The sequence below is a fragment of the Dipodomys spectabilis genome, unplaced genomic scaffold (assembly GCF_019054845.1).
Source record: "Dipodomys spectabilis isolate Male_0828 unplaced genomic scaffold, ASM1905484v1 ptg000095l, whole genome shotgun sequence".
Classification (NCBI taxonomy): Eukaryota; Metazoa; Chordata; class Mammalia; order Rodentia; family Heteromyidae; genus Dipodomys; species Dipodomys spectabilis.
In genome coordinates, this window is record NW_024870772.1 from 47,302,170 (window position 1) to 47,325,785 (window position 23,616).

Here is a 23,616-nt window from a genome sequence, read left to right on the forward strand (position 1 = left end):
ATTGCTGACTTTGATCAAAAGATGCTCAGGAAGCCAGGCATCGGTGGCTCACACCTGTAATTCTAGCTACTCAGGAGGCTGAGATCTGAGGATCATGGTCCAATGCCAACCTGAACAGGAAAATCCATGAGACTTCTATCTACAATTAACCACCAGAAAAAAGAAAGTGGCATTGTGGCTCAAAAATGGTGGAGCACTAGCATTGAGCACAAAGAGCTCAGGGACAGCACCCGGGCTCTGAGTTCAAGCCCCGTGACCTAAAACAAAAACAGCTCAGAGACAGCACCCAGACATGGGTTCAAGCCTGAGGACAGACCCAGAGAGAGAGAAGAGAGAGAGAGAGAGAGACAGAGAGAGAGAGAGAACAAGAGAAGAGAATGAGAATGAGAAAGGGGAAGAGGGGGAAGAAGGGCAGTAAACTCATTTGATATATATATATATATATATATACATATATATATATGTATATATATATACGTATATATATATACATATATATAATTTTTATTTTGCCAGTCCTGGGGCTTGAAGAAAGCCTGGGCATTGTCCCTGAGCTTCTTTTTGCTTAAGGCTAGCACTCTAGCTCTTGAGCCACAGTACTGCTTCCAGCTTTTTCTGTTGATATGGTACTGAGGAATCGAACCTAGGGCTTCATGCATGCTAGGAAAGCACTCTACCATTGAGCCACTTTCCTAAACCTCATTTGATATATTTTTTTTGGCGGGGGGGTTGGTTGTGGGGCTTGAACTCTGGGACTGGGTGCTGTCCCTCAGCTCTTCAGTTCAAAGCTAGTGCTCTACCACTTGAGCCACAGCACCACTTCCAGTTTTCTGAGTGGTTTATTGGAGATTAGTCTCACGGACTTTCCAGACTGGACTGGCTTTGAACTGCAATCCTCAGATCTTAGCTTCCTGAGTAGCTAGGATTACAGGCATGAGCCACTGGCACCTGGCTTCATTTGATATATTTTTAAGTGTGTTTGCCAGGTGAAGTGATAGATAGATGATATCTCCCAGATACTTGGGAGAGTGAGGCAGGTGATGGCTTTCACCAGGAATTCAGGACCAGCCTAGGACAACATAGTGAGGCCCTGTCTCAAAAAAGGATGTTCTTGAGCTACTAAATGTCTTCTCTTAACCCACTGCAAGATTCCAGGCTGATACCTGGCATAAGGTATGACGGAGGTATTTAGGAATATACCTGCTATAAGGCCAGGGACCCTTCATGAACAGGAACCCCAAGCCTCAGAACTGTTTTGGGGACAGCCATGGGAAAGGATGACTAGTGGGCTGTGGTATGGTAAGAAAGGGGGGAGACCAGTGACCACTCGCCCTCCTTCTTCCCATCCTGTGGTCGGGGCAGGGTCTCCTGGGATGAAGATCCATCCTCTGATCTCCTTTCAGGAAAGGCAAGGGGAGAGGATCAGAGAAGACCTTCGTGTTTTTTCTTCCTTTCAGCTGAACTCCATGCTATAGTTTGGGGCACCAAGGTTGGGTCCCAGCAGGACTAAGAACCATGTGCTGCTCCGGTGGCTTGGGAGGCTGGGCCACGTCCTCAGGCTGCTGTCATGGGTTCTCCTTGCTCACTGATCCTGTCCACACCTCTCTCTGCAGTGCCACAGGAGCCTCGGGCACTCTGCTAGCAGAGGAAAGCAGCTGGGAGAAAAGACAGAACTCACACATGAGGGATATGTTCCTTTATTGTGAATTATGAAACAGACAAAACTGGAAATGAAAGCAAATATTTGCTTAAAAAATAAATCTGGCCACCCAAAAAACTAACATAACAGCCAATACTTAAACTTTTCTTCCTCCAACATCAAAACTGCAGGGCTTGAAACGTAGCCCCGCAGGAAACCTCTTGCTTTGAATTCATGAGGCTCTAGGTTTGAATCCCACCACTGAAGATGGAGAATGACATATTTACAAGACATACACGGCTCCCTCATCCAGTGCGTAGTCTAACATTTTTCATAAAAGCATTTTATGTGAACTGTAAGGTGTTTAAATTAATTTTGATGTTACAACCTTATGATCATCTGGTGAAATTCCCATTTTGGCTCAATCAAATGTCCATATATTTACAGGCTGTGCTTTTCCCAGAAGGCCTCAACCTTTTCTACGCAGACGAGTTTTTAGTTCCCTGAATTTCAGTACTAAGGAGAAATTATTCACGTTATCTTTCCATGTATCGTAAGTGCTTCTAAATTTGTCATAGTAACTTTGGGTTTTCAAGTTGAAATCAGATCCAGTGGGTTTTGAAGAACTGTCTTTTTTCCATATTTCTTTCCAGGAGTCTCTGAATTTTGCCAAATAAGTTTCTTTTTCATATTCTTCCTTCCAGATTCCTTCTCCTTTTTTCAAGGCAGTTAGTTCAGCTTTAAGTAACTTTCTGTGAATTTTCCAGTAGGTTTTAGAATTATAGTCCAGCCCCTTGACAGCAACAGCTTTGCCTAGCCCTCTTCTCAAAATTTCTTCATTCAGATTCACATTAAAGAATCCACCCTTGAACAAGAATAACAAAACCCAATTATGTCAAATTAGTGTCAAAATACTCCACCATATCGTCTTACTTACGATTTAGTAATATTAGTCCCCAAAAGAAAAGCCAAACATTTCTAACAGAAGGATCCTTTCAATATATCCATATCTAGACACAGATCTAGCTATATAGATATGCAAATATATATGTCATTTTGCTACTGTGCATAGCTTATAAAGGGTTTCTCATATTTTTCTCAGTTTTATAACTATTTTGTGTGTGTGTGTGTGTGTGCATGCATGTGTGTGTGCGTGCACTGGTACTGGGACTTGAACTCAGGACTTGGGTGCTGTTCTTGAGCTTTTTTGCTCAAGGTTAGCACCCCTGTGTCTCATGAGCCGCAACTCTACTAGTAGCTTTTTGGTGGCTAATAGGAATTAAGAGTCTCTTACTTATCCAGGCTGGCTTCAAACTGCGATCCTCAGATCTCAGCCTCCTGAGTAGCTAGGATTACAGCCTGAGCCACCAGTGCTGGGCTACCACAGTTTTAAAAGACCAAACCCTCTGGGTCCCATTCCAGATGCAAAGTGCTGACCATCCGTGTATAATTAGGCCAAAGAGAGCACCCCACCCGCTCACCTTGTTCACTAGAAGGTAGCAGAAAAGAGCTGAGTTCTCTTTGCCCAGGAGCTGGAACCAGAGGTGCTGGGAAGGCTGTAGCTCTCTCTGCAGCCAGGCTTTCCCGTCTTCGGTGAGCTGGACTCCCGCCAGCTTGACCAGCAGCACGCCTGGGGCCTCCTCTGAGGAGACAGAGTGGGTTCATCTTAGGAGCAGCCACAAAAGCAAATGATGCCAAAGCCACGTGCCCCTGACCAGTCCCCAGGAAAACACCGTAATGTGCAGTACTTATTATAATCAAAATTTCTACATGTAGGCCCATCTTTTGTATTCACGTTTTCTTTTAAAACAATACAATGTAAAACAGTGCCATTTCATTATGTTCCATAAGAGACTGGACCCATATATGATCCCTCACAATCTCCCAAACAGGATCCCACCTACGTACTCCGAACTCTACAGATATATACATCAGTAAATATGGCTGCTACTCCCAGAGCTAGACACTGCTTCCACTAGAGAAGGCTGTGGGCAGCTTACTGAGGAATTCTTCCTACCTAAACAAGCTTCATCTACATCAACATCTTTGAGACAGGGTGTCCCTAGGAAGCTATTTTACAGAACTGACTTGCAGATAGGATTTTATTAATTTATATTCAAGGCAATACAATATGAAACTTTTACCCAAACTCTTTATAAAAATTTGACTAACTGAATTTAATGACAGGACTGATGGATAGACCAATTTGATCACTGTGTTTTAACCAGGCTGGTCTCAAAACTCCTGGGTTCAAGTGATTCACTGGCACCTGTAGTGAGGAAGATGAGATGGAAATAAATGGAAGAAAGGTCCTTTTTTTGGGGGGGGGGAGGGGTCCAGTCATGGGGCCTGAACTCTGGGCCTGGGCACTGTCTGTCCCTCAGCTCAAGGCTAGTGCTCTACCACTTGAGCCACAGAGCCACTTCCGGCTTTTTTCTTTTTTCTTATATGTTGCTGAGGAATTGAACCCAGGGCCTCCTTCATGCAAGGCAAGTGCTCTATCACTGAGCCACCTTCCCAGCCCAGGAAGAAACGTCTTGAAATCTAAAGGTTTTGAGAAATGAATTTGTTGTTGTTGCCAATACTGGGGTTTGAATTTAGGATCTCAAGCTTGCTGGGCTGGTGCTCTACCAATTTAGCTATATCTCCAGCCATCTTTCTCCTGGTTAATCATGTCGTTTTGCAGATTTTTCTGCTCAGGCTACAATTTTTTGGATTTCAGCCTCCTGAATAGCTAGGATTACAGACCACTGTAATCCAGAGCCACCAGTGACTGATGAGAAAATGAATCTTTTACATAACTAATGTTTTAAACTTTAATCCAACTGCATCTGTTATATTCATTCTACAAGTGCAGTAGCCCGTCAGTTTTACATGAGCACTTAGGAGGCAGAGCAGGGGGTTGGGGGCTAACTGCCAACCTGGTTACATCGTCTCAGTGCAGCCTGTGCTACACAGAAACAAATAAGCAAAAATTAAGTTAACTCATTTGGTAAATTCCGCCAAATCTCTGCCGGATGGTAAGAGTTTTTCCAGGGACCGTGAAGTCCAAGATGGACAGGAAGAGCCTCCGGTGAGCAGGAGGTTCAGGGCGCGCCTTCACCTGATACACGCCACCGCAGGAGAGGCAGCGGGTGCAGGTTGCCCCAGGGTGCTGGGCAGGGCGCAGGGGCATGGCTCTGCTTGGGAACCCAGGACGTGTCAAAAAGCACGGACACCCCAGCAGGGCTAAGGCATGGGTGTGAGCCCAACCGCGACCGAGGCCATACCCAGTGTCCAGATCCATCCAGATCCTGGGAGAACTGCAGGCTTCCACCACAGGGAAGGTGAGAAGAAGAGCATGCGCGAAGGGAGGGTGGCCTCCCATCTGGGCTCTGCTCCCGCATGGCTGGGCTGGGCGGGGTGGGACTTTTTCATGGTCTCTTGCAGGGCTAAGCTCTATGGCAAGGGGAGCCTTGTCTGGTTGCCCCAGCACCTGGGGCAAACATGGGGTGGAGCCCAGGTGAAGGAGGGAGGGGAGGAGGGGAGCTGGGGCCCAGTGCGTCCCTGCGCCTGCCTCCCGGCCTGGCTTGCGTGCGGCGCAGTGTGGTCCACCCTGGCCGGGTGCGGGGTACAGTCCGGCCCGGCCCGGCCCGGTGCGGGGTGCAGTGCGGCCCAGCCTGGCCTGGTGTGGGGTGCGGTGTGGTGGGGGGCGGTGCTGCCCGGCCCGGTGCGGGGTGCAGTACGGCAAGATGTGGTCCCGGGCTTCCCGGGTACTCACTTCTCCAGGGCAGCAGGGGCCCCGCGACCGGGACATGCTCAATCTCCAGGCCATGCTCCGTTAGGCGCCGCAGCCGGCCCCGCAGCTTCACGCGCTTCCGGATGAACTCCACAGGTATGGCCATGGGGCTGGTGAACTTTGATGTCTGCAGGTTCACAAAGGTGGAGGTTACGCCTCACACCAGGGACATGTCACAAGTCCGTGAGGTCTGACTGCATGCGAGCACTTGAAGGAGGCCTCAGCTTCACAGCCCTCACCCTGGCTGAGCTGGTGCTTGACTACTTGAGCCAGTCCTCCCAATCTAAATCCTAGCCAAGATCTTAAAGGATGCCCATTTCTTTTTTTTTTTTTTGGATCTGGTCGTGGGGCCTGAACTCTGGGCCTGGGCGCTGTCCCTTAGCTCTTCAGCTCAAGGCTAGCGCTCTACCACTTGAGCCACAGCGCCACTTCCAGCTTTTTTTTTCTTTTTTGCTTATGTGGTGCTGAGGAATCGAACCCAGGGCCTCAGGCATGCAAGGCAAGCGCTCTACCACTGAGCCACCTTCCCAGCCCCAGGATGCCCATTTCTCTTAAACTTACAGTCTGAACAACTAAATGACCACACTGCTTGAGAGGAAAAACAGATTAAATTAGCTTAAGCTGATTTACATCTCATTTCCCTTTTTTAAGGTTTATTTTTACCTTCAGTTGTACGAAGGAGGTGCCGTTCCCTGAGGTAGTGTATGAACCCGACGCACCTTAACCAGTGGGGCCCTTTCACCGTCCTCCCCAACTCTCCCAACTACATTTCATTTTCAACTCACCAGTCGCACACTTCTTACAAATAATATTATTCCAGCAATGGCCATTCCAGTGCTGATGTTCTGTGGAGAGAGAATCAATGATTAATTCTCACTGATGATTATTCACAATAGTAAGTACACCTATTAGAAGATGGGGGAAAATAAGACTGCCCTCCCAAAATCTGACAATGCAAACCATGCCTACTGCTCACATGACTGAGGGCCGGTGGCTTCCCCAAACGCCAACTCTCCACTCACCTACATCTTCCTGTCTTTTAACTTCGCAGTATTGCATCTCTTCCAAGCACTGGGCATGCACGGGAACATGACTGTACCTCTTTACCCGAGTCCCTTGAAGGTAACGATGGCTCAGTACTTTCTGTACTAATCTCCAGAATAATTAGCATAACCTGAACCCATCATAGAAATTTAAGGGTCTTGTAGAAAGACCTAAAACATACAGCACCTTGGCAACTATAAGTGAATTAATGGCTGAAGAAAACATGGTGCTGCTCAAAGCTGTTTCATTTAGGAACATAAGGGAAAAAATTAAGAATAATGAAACTCTCCCAAAAGAATAATAAACATATTTTCCTTTAGGAATTACAAATTAAACTTGGTGCATTAAAAAAGTAGTTGAAAATATACCTAAGGGCCGGGCACCGGTGGCTTATGCCTGTAATCCTAGCTATATAGGAGGCTGAGATCTGAGGATCAGGGTTCAAAGCTTGCCTGGGAAGAAAAGTCCCTCAGACTCTTATATCCAATGAACTACCAGAAAACTGGAAGTAGCACTGTGGCTCAAGTGGTAGAGTGCTAGCCTCGAGCTGAAGAGCTCAGGGACAGTGCCCAGGCCCAGAGTTCAAGACCCATGACTGATAAACAAATCTAACGTTCTGGGTTCTGTGCCAGGTATGCTTGTAGCGTCTTCTCCATGTGGATATGGCTTCCTTCCAGTTGTTCTGAGGTCAAATATAGATATAATTTGGGGGGATTACTGGGAAGACCTAAGACCTCATGGAAGCCAAGCCATGCAAGCTACCCCTGAGCTATACCGCAGCCTTCAGGTCAGTTTTTAATTGTATATATCTAGTCTTACTGAACTAGAAGAAGCAAGGCTTCCTCCTCATTCATGTTCCTGTTATGTATGTGTAGGTATGTGTGTGTGTGCACATATGTACCTATACCAGTTGTCAACCATACCTACAGCATGCCTAATGCTAAAGAAGCCGGCACCAGGTAAGGCCAGGCTACAAAGGTGAGCTCAGACATGCTGCCCTTCACCTCCCGGGGCTTGCTGCGGAGTGTTTGCAAACCCAGTTCACCCAGCTTCCTGGCAACGCTGTAGAGAGAGCTGGACCTTCCTTCAGCTGGCTTCTTGGACACGTGGGTGCCCCCCTCATTCCAGTGTTTTCTGGATCGTTCCTTTAGGCCCCACCCGTGTTAAATCCCCTCAGGCCGCAGTTCTAGGCCACTTCTGCAGCTTCAGTCTCCCCCGAGATGTCTTTCTGCATTGTGCCTGGGGTTTGCGCGGCGGCACATTCCTAGGGTTCCTAGGCTGGGGCGACCTGTCCTGGCTCCTTGTCGTTGGCACCACCCCGGTCCTCCGCGGGCACAGCAACTGGGTACGCCCGTTCCCTACCAGTGGCTGAAAACAGAACCACTGCCACATGCACGTGCACGTCCGTGTGCCTGTGCGCGCGCCCGTGTGCACGCGCCTGTGGCACCCGCGGGGACGGCCGGCCGAGCCCCGCGCACCGCCCAGCGGACTCCTGGGAAACGGGGCGGGGCGGCAACGGCCGAGAGGGAGGGGCCTGCGCCGCTGCCACTGCACCTCTGGATTCCCCCCCCCACACACACACCCCGCGCCCCCGAGCTCGCGCCGCCCTCCCCAGCCCCGCGCCCCCCCCCCTCGCGCCGCCCCGCGTACCCGGACCAGGCGCAGGTGGTCGTCTGCCCACTGGGAGACCCGCGACACTAAGTTGGGTGCCGCGTCGCGCCCGCCCGAGGCTGGCGGCTCCGCGCCCGCGGGCTGCTCCGCCATGTGGGCCTCCGCGCCGCTCAGAGCGCGGGGCCTCCGGGTTCGAAGCCACCCCGGGCAGGAAGGTCCTGGAGACTTCCCTCCAATTAGCCCGCGAAAAGCCGGAAGTGGCGCCGGGTCAAAGCGGAAGCGCGCGCCGGGACTGCAGGCGGCCGTGCGGAATCCGGACGCCCAGCCGACGCGCAGGAGGCTCGGCCCGGGTGTGCGCGCCCCGCGGGTCCCCGCGCCGGGTATGCGCGCCCCGCGGACCCTCTCCAGCATTTCAAACTGTGCAGAAACCGGCCGGAGGCGGCTCGGTGGTGGAGCGCCGGCCTGGCGAGCGTGAGGCCAGCGTGGGTTCGAGTCTTCAGCACCGCATACGCGGGAAAGCCGCAAGTGGCGCAGTGGCTCAAGTGGTGGAGCGCTCCCCTGGAGCTGAGAGGCTCAGGGACAGCGCCCAGGCCGAGTTCAAGGCCCGGGGCTGGCAAAGAAAACACAAACAAAAAACCAGTGCCTAACCACCAAGGTTTAATAGAAACCAAACCTTTCCCCTATGCTCAAAATATTGCAGCAGTGCCTATTATCAAGGCCACGTCCAGGCCTCCTCAGCCCCGCAGAAGTGACCATGCACTAAGTACTTAAAACTCAAACCTGCACATGGGCACAACATGCTCAGAGATTTCGACAATGACGTTTGACACCGAGTTTGCTTTCTTGCAAATCCACCCCCCCCATATGTAGACAAGTACTCTACCACGCAGCAGCACCCCAAACTGGTAATTCCTGCAGTGTCTGTGAACGGTAGCCACAGCCCCATCGGTATTATTTTTCCTGTGGTACTGAGGTTTGATCTTAAAAGCGCTTATACTTACTAGGCAGATACTCTATCACTTGGCCCATATTTCCAGGCTGTTTAATTCTCCAAAGAGTTTTACTATTGCCCAGACTGGCTTGGAACATAATCCTTCTATTCTTGAATATATATATATATATGTATATCTTGAATATTAGTGGGGGGAAAAAGGTTATTTATTACCAGTCCTGTGGCTTGAATCCAGGGCCTGGGCTCTATTCCTCAGCTTCTTTTGCTCAAGAATAGAGCTCTACCACTTGAGCCATAACACCACCTCTGGCCATTTCTGAGTAGTTTATTGGAGATGAGTCTCCCAAACTTTCCAAACTGGGCTGGCTTTAAGCAATCCTCAAATCCCAGGTTCCTGAGTAGCTAAGGTGACAGGTGCGAGCCATTGGTGCTTGGGCTATTTATCTTTTCTGTGTGCTGGTATGGGGCTTGATAAGGCCAGGATGCTGCCCTGAGCTTTTTTTTTTCAATCAGGGCTAGTTGGTGCTCTACCATTTGAGCCACAGCTCCACTTTGTACTTTTTGGTGGCTAATTAGAAATAAGTCTTGTGGACTTTTCCTGACATTGCTGGCTTTGAATCAGGACTCTTAGATCTCAGCTTCCTGAGTAGGTAGAATTACTGGTGTGAGCCATTAGGTGAAATAAAATGTTATTGAAACCCGAGCTTCTTAATCCAAGAGTTAAAAATGAAAATATACTTCAGAGCTAGGAATGTGGCATAGTGGTAGAGTGCTTGTCTAGCTTGCAATTGAAGCCCTAGGTTCGAGTCCTCAGTACCATAGATAAAGCCAGAAGTGGCGTTGTGGCTCAAGTGACAGTGTTAGCCTTGGCAAAAGAAGCTCAGGGACAGTGCCCAGGCCCTGAGTTTAAGCCTCAGGACTGGCAAAAAAAAAAAAAAAAACACACAAAACACAACATTTCACACATCTGAGTCCAGTGGGCTTTTTTCTTTATTCAAGTAAACATCTGGATTACAATACATGATCATGGATTGCCCCATGGCAAAGTACTGTAGTCTGGTCCAGTGCAACCTCCTGGCCTCTCCTTGATTGACCCGGATACCAGTCACGGCTTTCCACAGCAGAGCTAGTGCAGCGCCACGCCCACTCTTCTTCAGGTGCTGGCTGTCAGCCTTCGGCCATTTTCTCCCACCCAGTTATCCTCCATCACTTACAAAAACCCCCGCTCTAAATCCAACCTATATTATAAAATTCACAGGAGTCAGTAAGGTTTTTCATACGAACATAAAATTATCATTACTATTATTATTGTTGTTGTTTTTTAAAATCAATTGTGAGGCTTGAACTCAGGGCCTGTGCTCTATCCCTGAGCTTTTTTGCTCAAAGCCAAGCACTCTATCCCTTGAGCCACAGCACTACTGGTTTTCTGGTGGCTAATTGGAGATAAGTCTCTAGGACTTTCTTGTCTAGGCTGGCTTTGAACCATGATCCTCTTATCTCAGCCTCCTGAAATAAGAAGTGTGTGCTTGAAGATAAATACTAAGACTCATACCTTCATCTCTTTGTTCCTAATTTGGGAGGACTTAGACAATTTTAAAAGAGTAACACCTGATACAAAATATTCTGAGAACCTTACCACCCTGTGTGAATTTGTTAATGGGCTCAAAGTTTAATTCTCTTGGAATGGCAATATTCCACTGGAATGAGTTTATGTAAAAAACAGAAGGCTGAGCTTCAACAAAAGGACAAGTAATAGCTGATTTGGCATAAAGCAATTACGAGATCTTTTCACCAGTAAAGTGCTTCATTAAAAAACTCCCCCGCCACATGACTTAATTTGTCAAAGGCACAGAAATGTTCATTTCACTGTTAAAATGTTACTTTCCAAAAGTGTTATTACTCATTTAAATTACATTCTGTTGGAAAGTTTACTGTTTTTTTCATAGTAATTAAAACAAGTGTTTGAAGAATATTTTATTTTCAAAATGCCATGAACATAAATAAGTACAACACTAAATCTGATCCTCCCATTAGCTAGCTGTCTGCTCTGTCGTACTTATAACAAAAACCTGTCACCATCACAGAGTCAAAGTTAACAAGGAATCAAACTATCTAGAAAAGGGTGGAAGGGCTGCGGAAATCAATAAATTAAAAAAAATCATAGTTTTCATTTTATAAAAAATAGTTTGAATAAGTCTTATAAATTTTTAATGATTACAAAAGCAGAAAGTACACTTAAAATAGCATTTTCTTCCTTTTTTTTTAAACACCTTTGTACAATATGGTCATGGTCACAAAAAAAACACCTAAGTTATGCTTCTGGGGTCTACATTCTCTTCCTATCAAATTTCACATAAATCTAACTGGCTAACAATTCAAATAGGATATTAACTTCCAGCGAGGCTCAACCAGTTATAGTCAGTTCCGAGTATCGAGCGAGCTGCCTTGCATTTAGTATACTGTACCCAAATTTAAAATACAGCTCAACAACAGGAACCAACACCAACACTTGGCTGCAGGTCAGCGCTGGGCTGCCACTGAGAGTATGCCTCAGTACAAGAAAGTCATGACAGAGCCCATTTCCTGGCCTTCAGGAAATTTTAAATACATTAACAAGGCAAGGAAAAAGTATGATAAAACATAAAGACATCTCTACTTTTCAACCATTTGGCATTTTATATAATTTCCTTGTTTAAAATAATATTTTATAGTCTTATGCACTGATTATCACAGCTCTCTGAACAAAACTAAGCCTAGTTACCTTCTGGCATGTCTGCTTGTTGTGGCGCATTAATTGTTCCTTTTGCACTTCCAGGAAGATGGCTCCTCATCCTGTAACTTTTTAAATTTTGGACCAAGAAAGTACCACCAACCAAATCCAATAAAAACACAGATAATGGATTCCACATAATAACCATCCAGTGCTGTAACACACGAGCCACCGAGTTTTCTGCAAAGCTATAAAAATAAAATTATAATGAATAATCCCATTTCAAAATAAAAGTATCCAGCAATTACTCTACTTTAAAAGATTTATGCAATTTAAGAGATTTATCATGAGACATTTGTTAAAAACATCTCAATATTTTACTCCCTTTAAATGGCAAACTATGCTAATGTGTCTTAGTGCTACAGATCTAAAATAATTTTGAGTTCTTGCCATAAACAGTACTTATTTTCAAAACGCAGTCTTTTCTGCTCTGAAATGTGAGGAAGTTGCCAATGACTGTTCTAGAAGACTAATGTTAATCTGAAATAATTTATGGACAAACCATACTTACCACTCAGTTTCAGTGCAATTACTAGGAAACTGATGGAATGTTCTCTTTTCCTAGATTCTCTGAACTTACTGTATCTCTATAAACGCACTGCCCCACAGTGATCCCTGAGGAGGGGAGGGCTCCTCTGCTGAGAGGTCCCTGTAGTCACAGGGACAAGTTGTACATTTCTATATAGAAACTACAGGCACATGTGACTTTTCACAAGACTGTTCTCAGAGGCAATGGGAAGACGAGCATCCTACCATGAGCCCAACGTCAGCTGATTCTGCAGCATACTCACCTCGACAGCATCAGGTGTCCGGCAGTTCTGGCTGGATGCTCCCACACACTCTTTCACCGTGAGGGGATCCACCAGCCACAGAGCCACCGTGGAAGGCCAGTTCCCGCCTAGATTGGACACGGTATTCAGAAGGGTCATGTAGGTTCCTCCAATCAGTGGATCGCTAACCTTGGCATTGAAAGCCATTATGGAAACATACATGCTGTACAATGTAACCTATGGGAAAAATAAAAACCTTTAGCAGGGTGCTACAGAAACCCTGTTTGAGGTGGTGCTCCTCTGAACTTCTCTCAGAGGTTCCTAGAGAGGAGCTACAAGGCCAAATGGGATGCAGAGATGTGAACTCATGCGCCACCAAAGGCTCCTCACTAACAGCACAGCGGACAGGACTTCTCCAGGGCCCCCCAGGGGCGCATGCGTCCTGACAGCCCAGATGTTTCCTCAGAACTTGCTGGAGGAGGAAGCTGAGTCCTGGCTACCCCATTTCTCTGTTCCTGACCTTGTACCTTTTCTCCATGAGCACCTGATTGGTGCAATTTCTCTAGTTCACTCTGAGAGCTTCCCTACTGAAATCTAAAGCTAAAGGAGTAACATTTGGTCTATAGCAATCAACCTGCTCCATAGACAGGTGCTACCGAAACTCAAATATTCCTGTATCTCCATGCATGGGCATGTGTTACCTAAGCATGTGAACCTGGACTATCAACACACATGTGGATACATATCTGAGTATGGGCACAATGACTATAAACATACGGTCAGTCGAGATGCACTAATACTTCTAATTGTATAGCAATTGTATAGGAAAAAATAAAACAACCCAAACTACTAAGATTAGCTGGTAGCTACTTTTTGGTTCATTTAGGAAGTGTATGCCCATAACTTCCAAAGTCTGTAGTCTGGGTTCCATAGGAAATCTGCCTTAACAAATGGCAGCAACTGTACCCAAGGACGCAGCTCTTTGTGTCAGTCTGAGGGTCCAGAATGAACAGCTGCCTACCTGAGGCTGACGCAGATGGAGCCCATATACCACAAATGTTAAGTTGTAATGGGTAACACTGAAGTCACAGTCTGAGGCCTTTAATCCAGTAGCTCTTGTGATTTCTCAACTTCTTCAGAAAGAACACATCATGGGGGCTGAAGAAAGATCCCACAGCCATGGATATAACTACTTAAGCAAGAGTAAAATCAGCTGGGGTCTGCGTGGTGGTTCATACCTGCAATCCCAGCTGGAGGTGAGACAGAGGTCAGGAAGCTCACACCTCAAGGTCACCCAAGCAAAAAGTTAGTGATACCCTATCTCAACTAACAAGCTGGCATGGTGATTTACTCCTCCAGCTACTCAGGAGGCTTAAGTAGATGTACTATAGTCCAAGGCCAGCCCTGGACAGAAATGGAAGACTGTCTGAAAAATAACAAAAACAAAAAATAACCACCCCCACCCCCGCAAAAAAAAACCCAAAGCAAAAAAAACAACCAAACAGAACAAAAACTGCTGGGTTTTGGCTCAGGTGGTACAGTACTTGTCTAGAAAGCCCAAGGCTCTGATTTCAAACTGCAATAGTGCCAAAAAGAAAAATACGTGGAAAATTAACTGGTTCAGGAGATAATTGTGAAATGTAACAAATTCTTGTTGAATGAAAAATTTAAAACTCAATGTCAAAAGACCCAAGACCAAGATTCACCACTGAATTTTATCCTCATTGTGAACTTCATGTTTAAATCTTAAATGCTGTTTTTCTAAGTGAAGTGTAGGAAATGTCTGTACTGTCTTAGCTCGGGAAGGCTGCTTACCTGGTGTAGGGCATAGCTCAGTAGCACCACAGCGTAGTAATAGACCGGGAACCCACCCTGGTGCTCTACTCTGGGAGTCCACCAGACCAGCAGGGCATACTCCAGCCCGAGTAATAACCTAGGGGGAAAGGAACCGGGAGTAACCATGTGCGAACCACGAGTGCCTACCACGCAGGTGGTATTAGAGCCACACCATCTCTGCACAAGCTCTCCTTAAGCCAGTGGTGACACTGGGGTTGTCCCCCGTGCTAACTGCTCTTTTATTTTTGGTCGGTCGTGGGGCTTGAACTCTGGGCTTGGGTGCTGTTCCTGCGCTCTTCAGCTCAAGGCGAGCGCTCTACTGCTTCAGCCACTTTCGGTTTTCTAGTGGTTTATTGGAGATAAGAGTCTTACGGGCTTTCCTGCCTGGACTGGCTTTGAACTGCGATCCTTGACCTCAGCCTCCTGAGTAGCTAGGATTATAGGCATGAGCCACGGGCGCCCAGCTGCTAACCACTCTTCTTAGTGTTAGGTCCTCCGGAAGAGATGGCCAGCCCCTGGGTTCTTTCCTACACTCTTGAAGTCCCCCACCCAGCACCTGTAACTCGGGCAGCTGGCATGCTTGGGGGCAGTGGGTGGTCCCCAGGCTCTTCCTCGGCTTCCCCCACACCTCCATCTGTTGCAGGCCTGCAGTTTGGTTTCTCCCTCTTCTAATGCTTCGCTAGGCTTCCTCTGGCACTCACCTGTAGGGCATGGCTTTGTAGAACACGTTCAGCGGCTGGGGGCCGGCAGTGTACCTGCTGATGATCAGAGGCAGCACTATCTGCAGAGGAACCATGGGCACAGCCAACAGGGCGAGGTGCTCCTTGGGCACACCTTCTTCCACCAGCTTCAGTCCTGTCACTGCATCTGCGGCTGAAAAGCCAATCTGCAACGGAAATAAGCAAGCATGTGGACTGGTGCTCTACACTAGGAACCCGGCCTCACTGTCCAGGGAGGGAGCAGCCAAGTCCTAGAGTGAGGGTCCTGCCTCAGCCTGCACATTACCAGTGAGAGCCACAGCACCTAACCCCGACAGCAACTACCAGCGGCTCAACTAACAACTGAGCTTTCACTTCAAAAAAGCTTTCACTTCCAATGTGTTATATAAAATAAACACTTACAAGCTTGTGTATCATAAGTTTAAAAGAAAAGCCTTTAGGCTGGGTACTGGTGACTTACACCTCTAATCTTAGCTACTCTGGAGGCTGAGATCTGAGGATCATGGTTTGAAGTCAGCTAAGGCAGGAAAGTGTGACTTTCATTTCCAATTAACCACCAAAAAGCTGCAACTGGAGCTGTGGCTTAAGTCATAGAGCCAGCCTTCAGGTAAAAAAGAAAAAAAGCTAATGTTAATCTGGAGGCCTGAAGTTCAAGCTCTACCACCACTCAAAGCAATTTGATCAGTTTTAAACTTCCTAGTTTCTTATGAGCTTAGTTTTGTGAAAGAGAATCTTGTTCTTTGGGTTACAAGTTTAAGTTACTTATAGATAAGGGTACACAATGTACACCAATGGCTCTGAAACATTTCAAAAGAATAAAGGAAACAGTTAAATGCTGTCAATTAAGACTCTAAAGGAGGCTGGGAAGGTGGCTCAGTGGTAGAGCGCTTGCCTTGCATACATGAGGCCCTGGGTTCGATTCCTCAGCACCACATAAGCAAAAAGGAAAAAGCCAGAAGTGGCACTGTGGCTCAAGTGGTAGAGTGCTAGCCTTGAGCTGAAGAGCTGAGGGAAAGCGCCCAGGCCCAGAGTTCAGACTCTCTGCCCCAAAAAAGACTCTAAAGGCCTATCTATGAGGTTCCCTTGCCAACAAATTTTCAGTATGAAAGTATATCATTTTTAAAAACGAATTATACATAATATATAGAAATATATAAACATAATACATACAAATAATAACCATTTTCCCCCCTATCTTAGGCTCTGTCCCTGAGATTTTGTGCTCAAGGCTAGCATTCTAGCATTTGAGCCATAGTTCCACTTTTTTTTTTTTTTTTTGGGTCCGGTCGTGGGGCCTGAACTCTGGGCCTGGGCAGTGTCCCTCAGCTCTTCAGCTCAAGGCTAGCGCTCTACCACTTGAGCCACACTGCCACTTCTGGCTTTTTTTTTTCTGCTTATGTGGTGCTGGGGAATTGAACCCAGGGCCTCATGCATGCAAGGCAAGCACTCTACCACTGAGCCAACTTCCCAGCCCCACAGTTCCACTTTTTTTTTGTGGATAACTAGAAATAAGAATCTCATGTTTTGGGCTGGGAAGGTGGCTCAGTGGTAGAGCGCTCGCCTTATATGCCTGAGGCCCTGGGTTCAATTCCTCAGCACCACATAAGCAAAAAGAAAAAAGCCGGAAGTGGCACTGTGGCTCAAGTGGTAGAGCGCTAGCCTTGAGCTGAAGAGCTGAGGGACACCACCCAGGCCCAGAGTTCAGGCCCCACGACCGGACCCAAAAAAAAAAAAAAGAATCTCATGTTTTTTTCTGGCTAGCTTTGAACCATGAACTTCAGATCTCAGTAGCTAGGTTTTGAACTTGGCCTATGCTTGCTAAGCAGTTGCTATACCACTGAGTCACATTTCCAGCCCAATTAAATGGGTTTTTAAATACATGTCTCAACACTCATACACTTCCATAGATAATTTTACCATCCCAATATTCTTAAGGGTGTAATCATTTCAACAAGACACAGCTATTAATTATCAAGGTATTCATTTCTATCACAACCATTAATAACGTTAATAAAATTCATATTTACTACCAGTTCTTTAAACTGACGTGATTCTTTACAAAATTCCAAGTCACTTAGCTTTTTAAAAAATTATACTTGATATCATCACAATTTTAAGTACATGCAACAAACAAATATTGCTCTTCACTGCAGAAGCCTCATGGTGTAGGAAGGGGCTGTGCTAAGGACTGAGTTCTACAGAAAGAACTCCATAAAGCTGGCAACTGCCATGGAAGGGGAGTGTGCTTCCAAAGCTCTTACCTTTGAGGTTAGAATCAGAAGGCAAAATGCCAGGACTGCTGGCATCCTTATGATTGCAAAAAGCAGCTTATAGGTGTCTGTGATGCCTTGTGTCTCTTCTTTCACTACCGGTACTTCTCGGTTTTCTTTTTTCAAAAGGGCAACTAATGTCGTTGTGATTAAAAATACAGTTCCCCAGAAAAAAAGAAAATCTGAAATTAAGAATTTTTAAGTCTGTAATTAACTTTTGAAATGAATAATTACACTAAATAATACACAACTTTTCCCAAGGGACATAGGTGCCTATGCTCGAGGCATAGCAGACGAACAGTCCTCACTCTGTTTACTATATTGACTCAAAAAATAGTGATACTTACCAAAGAAAAGGAAGGTTACAGACAGGTAGCGCATGACCGTGCTAAATGAAACAAAAGCATAGCATACCAGTTCAGACAAAGGTGTGGGGGGGGCGGCGGGAGGTTGAGTTTCAAAGCATGCAGCATCTACCAGTGAAGTCACCTCACACTCCCCAACCATGGCATTACTTCAGCAACTCAGACACCTTTTTTTATCTGCTCGAGTAATACCTCTTTTAACACAGTAGCAGATAAGTAACTTCCTTGTACTTGTAGGTGTGGGATGGCTGTTATAGTGAAAGACAGCTGGCCTATATTACAAGCTGACCGGTGAGCAAGTGAGCCCTGGTGTTGACAGTCACTAATAACATGCATGCCATGTGCCACATATGCCAGTGTTTTACACATATTATCTCCTTTACCACAACCCCACATGAGGCTCTCCCTAACCCCGCTCCAGATCAAACTGCCTACAGTCACATTCTAAATGGCAAATGTGTGACCTGATGCCTGATGCAAAACCCGAGCCTTGTTAATCTTGCTGAAAACCACGTTAACTAGCTGCCACGAAGTACTGAAGACCTCCTCTCAGCTTCTGCAGCTGTAAAATAACACAATTTGGCTATGCCACCTTTTTCTTCCTTTCTTTCCCTTCCCTCCTGCTCTCCTCCATTCCACATCCTCCTCATTTCCTTCTCCCCCTCCTCTCCACTCCTCTTTCCTTCCTCTGCTCTCCTTCATTCCACACCCCTCTTCTCCTTTCTGATTTCCTTCTCCCTCTCCTCTTCACTCCTTTCTTCCTCCTGTCCTCTTCTCCTTCCCTCCTCAGCCCTCCAACCAGCTGGGTGCTGGTGATTCACAGCTGTAATCTCAAAAGACTGAGATCAAGGATTGAAATTCAATTTGAAGCCAACCAGGGCAGAAAAGTCCTAAAGACTCTTTTGTCTTTAATTAACCAGCAAAGCTGGAAGTGGAACTGTGGCTCAAGTGGAAGAGGGTCAGCTTTGAGTGCAAAAGCTAAGCTAGAGCATGAGGTGCTGAGTCCAAGCCCCAATTCCGACAGAAAAATATTTTTAAAAAAAGATCTATAAATGTAAATGTCTAATGCATTCCTCTTCTCTCTTCTGTTCTAGCACACGTAACTGTGCTAAGATCACATCTGCTGCTTGCTATCTCAGCTGCTGTTCTAAGCCTTACAGTTACTACTGTACTGCTTCTATATCAGTGATCTCAGCTTCCAGTCACAGGCTAGTTCCGGCCTAATGACATATTTTATATAGACCTAACTAGCTTTTTTTTTTTTTTTTTTTGGTCAGTCGTGGGGCTTGAACTCTAGGCCTGGGTGCTGTCCCTCAGCTCTTCAGCTCAAGGCTAGAACTCTACCACTTGAGCCACAGCGCTACTTCTGGCCTTTTCTGTTTATGTGGTGCTGATGAATCCAACTCCAGGCCTCATGTTTGCGAGGCAAGTATTTTACTGCTGAACCACCTTTTGAGCCCCTAACTAGCATTTTTAAAGTAGGGAAATAAACAAGAAGGGAATTAGCATCTCAACCAGAGTATATTTAAGATCTAGCAATCCTGGGATCCCTGACACAAGAAAATAAGTCATTAGAAAAGAAGCTCCTTTCTATTCACATTACTCATCTACCTGCTCATTATTGTGACTTAGAAATCTACATCATAGGGCTGGGAAGGTGGCTCAGTGGTAGAGCACTTGCCTTGCATGCATGAGGCCCTAGGTTCAATTCCTCAGCACCACATAAGCAAAAAGAAAAAAGCCGGAAGTGGCCCTGTGGCTCAAGTGGTAGAGCGCTAGCCTTGAGCTGAAGAGCTGAGGGACAGTGCCCAGGCCCAGAGTTCAGGCCCCACAACTGGCCCCCCCCCCCAAAAAAAAGAAATCTACATGATAAACTATGATGAGATTCTTGGGGAGAGAAAATTTCCAAGTTTAACTTAATTATAACACTTACAACCCTGTTGCCAAATAAGCATTCAGCACTTAAAAAATTAAAACAAGAAAACTTTAGACTGCCAATTCTGGAAATAAAACACTCTTGGAGTAGGCTGGAGTTTTTCAGACATCAGGTGTCATAATATTTTTTCTCTGGAAAGAAAGGAAAAAATAAAGAAAGGAAGAAAGACAGATGGGGGAGAGAGGGAGAGAAAAAAAATAAAGGAAGGAAAAAATAAAGAATAAAATAAAGAAAAAATAAAGGAAGGAAAAAATAAAGCCTTATATCCAGATTTCAAGGGCTTTCCTGAAGTTTTTCCTAATTTCCTACCAAATGTATGAATTTAGATCAGGAATCAGAAATGCCTCAACTACAAGTCTATCTCTACCTGTCACTTGACCTCAGTTCCTCATTGCAAAAAAACCCGAAGAAACTGAATTAAATTATCTTTTCAAGTAATAAAACTTTATGTTCAAACTTTTTTGTTCTTTTGGGTCTATCATTTCTTGTACCTTAAAAGGTCTCTTTTCTAGAGGAAAATAGTTTAGAGAAGACTCTTGAGAATAGAATAGGCCTATTTCTGAGTTCAGGACTGTCCTGCAAGTTTGAAAGAGCCAACCTCCATGTAATTGAGGCTTTGCTCTAAGGGCTTCAGCTCTCATCCTATTCTCTTATGCAAAATTTCTGCCTTCTGGATGTCAAGTACTTCCTTCTCAGTATACTCCGTCTCTACTTATTGGCAATACTCAAAACAATGATAACCCTAGAGCACATTTAAATTTTTAAAAGTTATGTGTCCTTCTAATATTCAGATTTTCCTCCTCTCCTTTCTTTTTCCTGATTGAGAGTGCATGGTTCTTTCTGCTTAAAATCCCTGACAACCACTGGTCAGGATTTGGGACTTAAATTCAATCTCCAATAAGCATTTGCCTCACATATAAGAATGCTGGTTCAATCCCATGCAAACTTTTACTCATCAAGATGGTATGTGTAATTAGAAGGAAAATAGAAAACAGAAAGTCTCTAACCTGTTTTTTATTTTTATAAATCCCCAATGCTGGTGCCTGCTATATGTTAGGCAAGTACTCTGCCACTAAACTACACTGCCAAGCCTAAGAACTCTTTAACTAAAATGTTTGAGCCAACAACAGAAGTCCACTGTCTACAGACACAAAAAGTTAAATTTAAAAAAGCTGTCAAAGACTGTCCTGAAGAATAAAGTTCAAATTCTACCGTCAAACAGATATACAAAAGAGCAAGTTAGTCATAATAAAACACTCATAAGTCAAATGCTATCTAAAATGAGAATTCTTACTCGCTCTAAGGCAGCCAATGGCTGGACACTTTCCGTTCCCATGAAAGTCCATTTCCCCGTCCCATGTCCTCAAGACTGCCTTATTCAGGTGGCCTTTAGAACCAACTCTAATTCAGTTTGAATGAAATGGCCTGCTTCCCCAGCAAATGACGAAATGAGGACACAGCACTCAGGGATGAGAAAGGGAAGGACAGCAGGAAGCGAGTAATCAATCCAACCAACACACCAGGGAAAAGCTGAGCCACATGTGCTAGACTTTTTTTTCCCCTGTCCCAATGTACATCTGTGTATTCCGCAAGTGCCAGTGAATCTCAGGTGCAGTTTGGTTATTCTGCCACTTCCTGTCTGCTGACAGATCAATAACGACGGCTCTTATGTAGTTCGCTGGCTTTACTGATACTCTGGTTAACGTCTTTTTTAACCAAAATCACAAAAAATACTTCGAGCCACCACCCCCCGCACCCCTAAGATTCCCAGTCCCTGAAATAACGTGCTTCACATACTGTCAAGACAATTCCTCACCCTAAGATGACCGAGCAGCATGACGTTTCCATACACTACCTGCAAGAGTAACGATTCCCCGGGGCTGAGGCTGAAACCGTAAATATTTGTTACAAAAGTCCGCGGATTCCAAAGCCAGAAACAAAACATTGCCCAGAAAGTAGCCTGCGGTCTGGCCCACCGAATTACAAGTGGAAGCGTACCCCACGTTCTCCCGGGATAGCATCGTTAACGCCCAGCCGTCAACAGCGATGTCCTGTGTGGCGGCCAGGAACTCAAACAGAAAGAATGTCACCGTGAGCGCCACAACGTCGGGGGGCCGGCCGTCGGTGTTCCCCAGCAAACGGTCCACCTGCGTGGACAGGTAGATCATGAAGAGTCCTAGTACGTACTGGGTCGGGACCAACCACGATTTGCGACGGCCGAAGCTCTTCAAGTAGACGGCGTCCACCAAGGGCGCCCAGAGCAGCTTGAGACTGAAGGGCCAGAAGACGAAGCTGAAGAAGGCTTGGTCCGTGTAGCTGACGTTCTTGCTCTGCAGGATGAGGGGGACGCTCCCTGCCAGGCCCAGGGGGATGCCCTGCAGCACGTAGAGCAGCAGCAGCAGCAAGATGCTGCCCAGCTCGGCGCGGTAACTCCGAGGGCCCTTCGGCGAGTCCCCGGGGCCAGCGTCCCTCAAAAGTGCTTCTCGGTCCCCTTCTCCGCCCATGGCGTCCAGCTGGCAGTCGTCCCAGCCGCCCGGCGGCAGGGGGCCGCTCTTCACCTCCGGACAGTGGTTCAGAGTCCCCAGCCGCCGCTGCCGGCTGCTGTCCTTGTGAGAGACGGTGGGCGACATGTCAGGGACGACGCAGAGCCCCGCTGGGGGTGGCCCGGGGACGAGCGTCTTGGATCCGGCAGGTCCCGAGTCCCAGGCAGCCGCGCTGGACCAGGGTCTCGGGGGCTAAGACCGCGACCAGGCGGGGCCCGAGGCAACCAGGAGGGCCCGGGAAGGGGGCCGGTCCCCGGCCGGTGGTCCCGACGAGGGCTTCGGGGAGGCGGGAGGCGCCGCCCGGGCAGCCGCACCGGGCTCGGGGCTGCGGGAGGGGGCCGTGTTGTCGCGATGGAAACGGGCCCTGGAGTACGGCGGGACAGAACGGCCGGCGTCTCGCCCGCCGCGAGCCCCGGCCGGTGTTGGGGCGGCAGAGAACCCTTTCTCCCCAGTACTCCGGCGGCGCCGGCCACTTCCGGTCTGGCGCCTCTGGAAGTGGTCCCAGCCTCAAATCAGTCCTCGCCCCGTTTCAGAGCTAGCCAATCAGGACCCGTTCCGGCGGTCCGTCTCAGGGTAAGCCAATCAGGATGCGCTCCGGCGGCCGAGCGGCAGAGTCAAGCTCCTCCGGAACCCTTAATCAGGAGGCGCGGAACTCCGGGAGGATTCACACTGGCGTACCCTACGCAAGCGTGCTGGACAGGGGCCGCGAGAGCTCGGGCTCCGTGAGCGCATGCGCCAGCCTGGACAGCGTGGGCCTTGGGGATTGGGTCCGCGCTCTGCCAAACTGCGACTGCGCGGGCGGCGGGCGAACTCACGCCGGGCTGGCTGGATCCGTAGACGGCGCTGTCGGGTCCTAGCGGACTCGGCCTGCAGTCCCAGCTACTCCGTAGGCTGAGCTCCGGGGATCATGGCGCTGGGCTCTCATCCCCAATTCATCAGCAGAATGCCCAAGTGGAGCTGTGGCCCAAGTGGTACAGCGCCGTTCTTGAGCTAAAGCCTTGGACCTTGAGTTCAAACCCCAGGACCGGCACACACACACACACACACACACACACACCTCACCGAAAAAGGAAATAGGTTGCCACCAGGAACTAGGTGAGGGGGAGTTGGAGATTTGATTTTGCAAAAAGAAAAATTACAACTTTAGTTGTTACTAGTCGGTTATAGAGTAATTGGGTATATTTAACAATATTAACTGAAAATGATTAGGATGGCAGAAGGCCCCACGTTTAACACTTAGCAATGAAGGAGGACAATTTTCTGCTTTACAATCTACCCACCAGGTGCCTCTAGTGCATACCCGTAATCCTAGCTACTTAGGGACGTTGAGATCTGAGCATTACAGTTTGAAGCTAGCTGGGAGAATAGTCTGTGAGCACTTCA

The 23,616-nt window shown here is 47.1% G+C and overlaps 2 protein-coding genes across 4 annotated transcripts; both read right to left on the reverse strand.

The window, feature by feature from the left end:
• Positions 1 to 1,681: 1,681 nt before the first annotated feature.
• On the reverse strand, positions 1,682 to 8,289 carry CUNH3orf33 (chromosome unknown C3orf33 homolog). Its single transcript, XM_042685581.1, has 5 exons — positions 8,112 to 8,289; positions 6,203 to 6,262; positions 5,400 to 5,544; positions 3,121 to 3,281; positions 1,682 to 2,504 (listed from the first exon to the last, which is right to left on the reverse strand). Exons 1-5 carry the CDS (start codon positions 8,223 to 8,225, stop codon positions 2,109 to 2,111), a joined length of 876 nt encoding a protein of 291 aa, XP_042541515.1. The 5' UTR covers positions 8,226 to 8,289; the 3' UTR covers positions 1,682 to 2,108.
• A 1,693-nt stretch (positions 8,290 to 9,982) lies between these two features.
• Positions 9,983 to 22,723, reverse strand: Slc33a1 (solute carrier family 33 member 1). Of its 3 annotated transcripts, XM_042685477.1 has the most exons (7): positions 21,546 to 22,720; positions 17,381 to 17,571; positions 15,102 to 15,286; positions 14,380 to 14,497; positions 12,586 to 12,801; positions 11,786 to 11,982; positions 9,983 to 10,262 (listed from the first exon to the last, which is right to left on the reverse strand). In XM_042685477.1, exons 1-6 carry the CDS (start codon positions 22,318 to 22,320, stop codon positions 11,815 to 11,817), a joined length of 1,653 nt encoding a protein of 550 aa, XP_042541411.1. In that variant the 5' UTR covers positions 22,321 to 22,720; the 3' UTR covers positions 9,983 to 10,262; positions 11,786 to 11,814. The 3 variants fall into 3 exon arrangements, with proteins under 3 accessions (XP_042541411.1, XP_042541410.1, XP_042541412.1); XM_042685476.1 differs by lacking the exon at positions 9,983 to 10,262 and having other exon boundaries at positions 11,231 to 11,982; positions 21,546 to 22,719; XM_042685478.1 differs by lacking the exons at positions 9,983 to 10,262; positions 14,380 to 14,497; positions 17,381 to 17,571 and having other exon boundaries at positions 11,231 to 11,982; positions 21,546 to 22,723.
• Between the last annotated feature and the right edge of the window lie 893 nt (positions 22,724 to 23,616).

Bases quoted from the DNA above. Each gene is read 5' to 3' on its own strand.
- CUNH3orf33 (XM_042685581.1), bottom strand. From the start codon at position 8,225: ATGGCGGAGCAGCCCGCGGGCGCGGAGCCGCCAGCCTCGGGCGGGCGC. The intron at 5,545-6,202 runs GTGAGTTGAAAA...GTGAACCTGCAG, and splicing joins TTGTAAGAAGTGTGCGACTG to ACATCAAAGTTCACCAGCCC. The intron at 2,505-3,120 runs GTGAGCGGGTGG...TTCTTGTTCAAG, and splicing joins GCTACCTTCTAGTGAACAAG to GGTGGATTCTTTAATGTGAA.
- Slc33a1 (XM_042685477.1), bottom strand. From the start codon at position 22,320: ATGTCGCCCACCGTCTCTCACAAGGACAGCAGCCGGCAGCGGCGGCTG. The intron at 17,572-21,545 runs GTAGTGTATGGA...TCTTAATTTCAG, and splicing joins GGGAATCGTTACTCTTGCAG to ATTTTCTTTTTTTCTGGGGA. The intron at 12,802-14,379 runs GTAAGCAGCCTT...TTTTTCCCATAG, and splicing joins TGAGCTATGCCCTACACCAG to GTTACATTGTACAGCATGTA.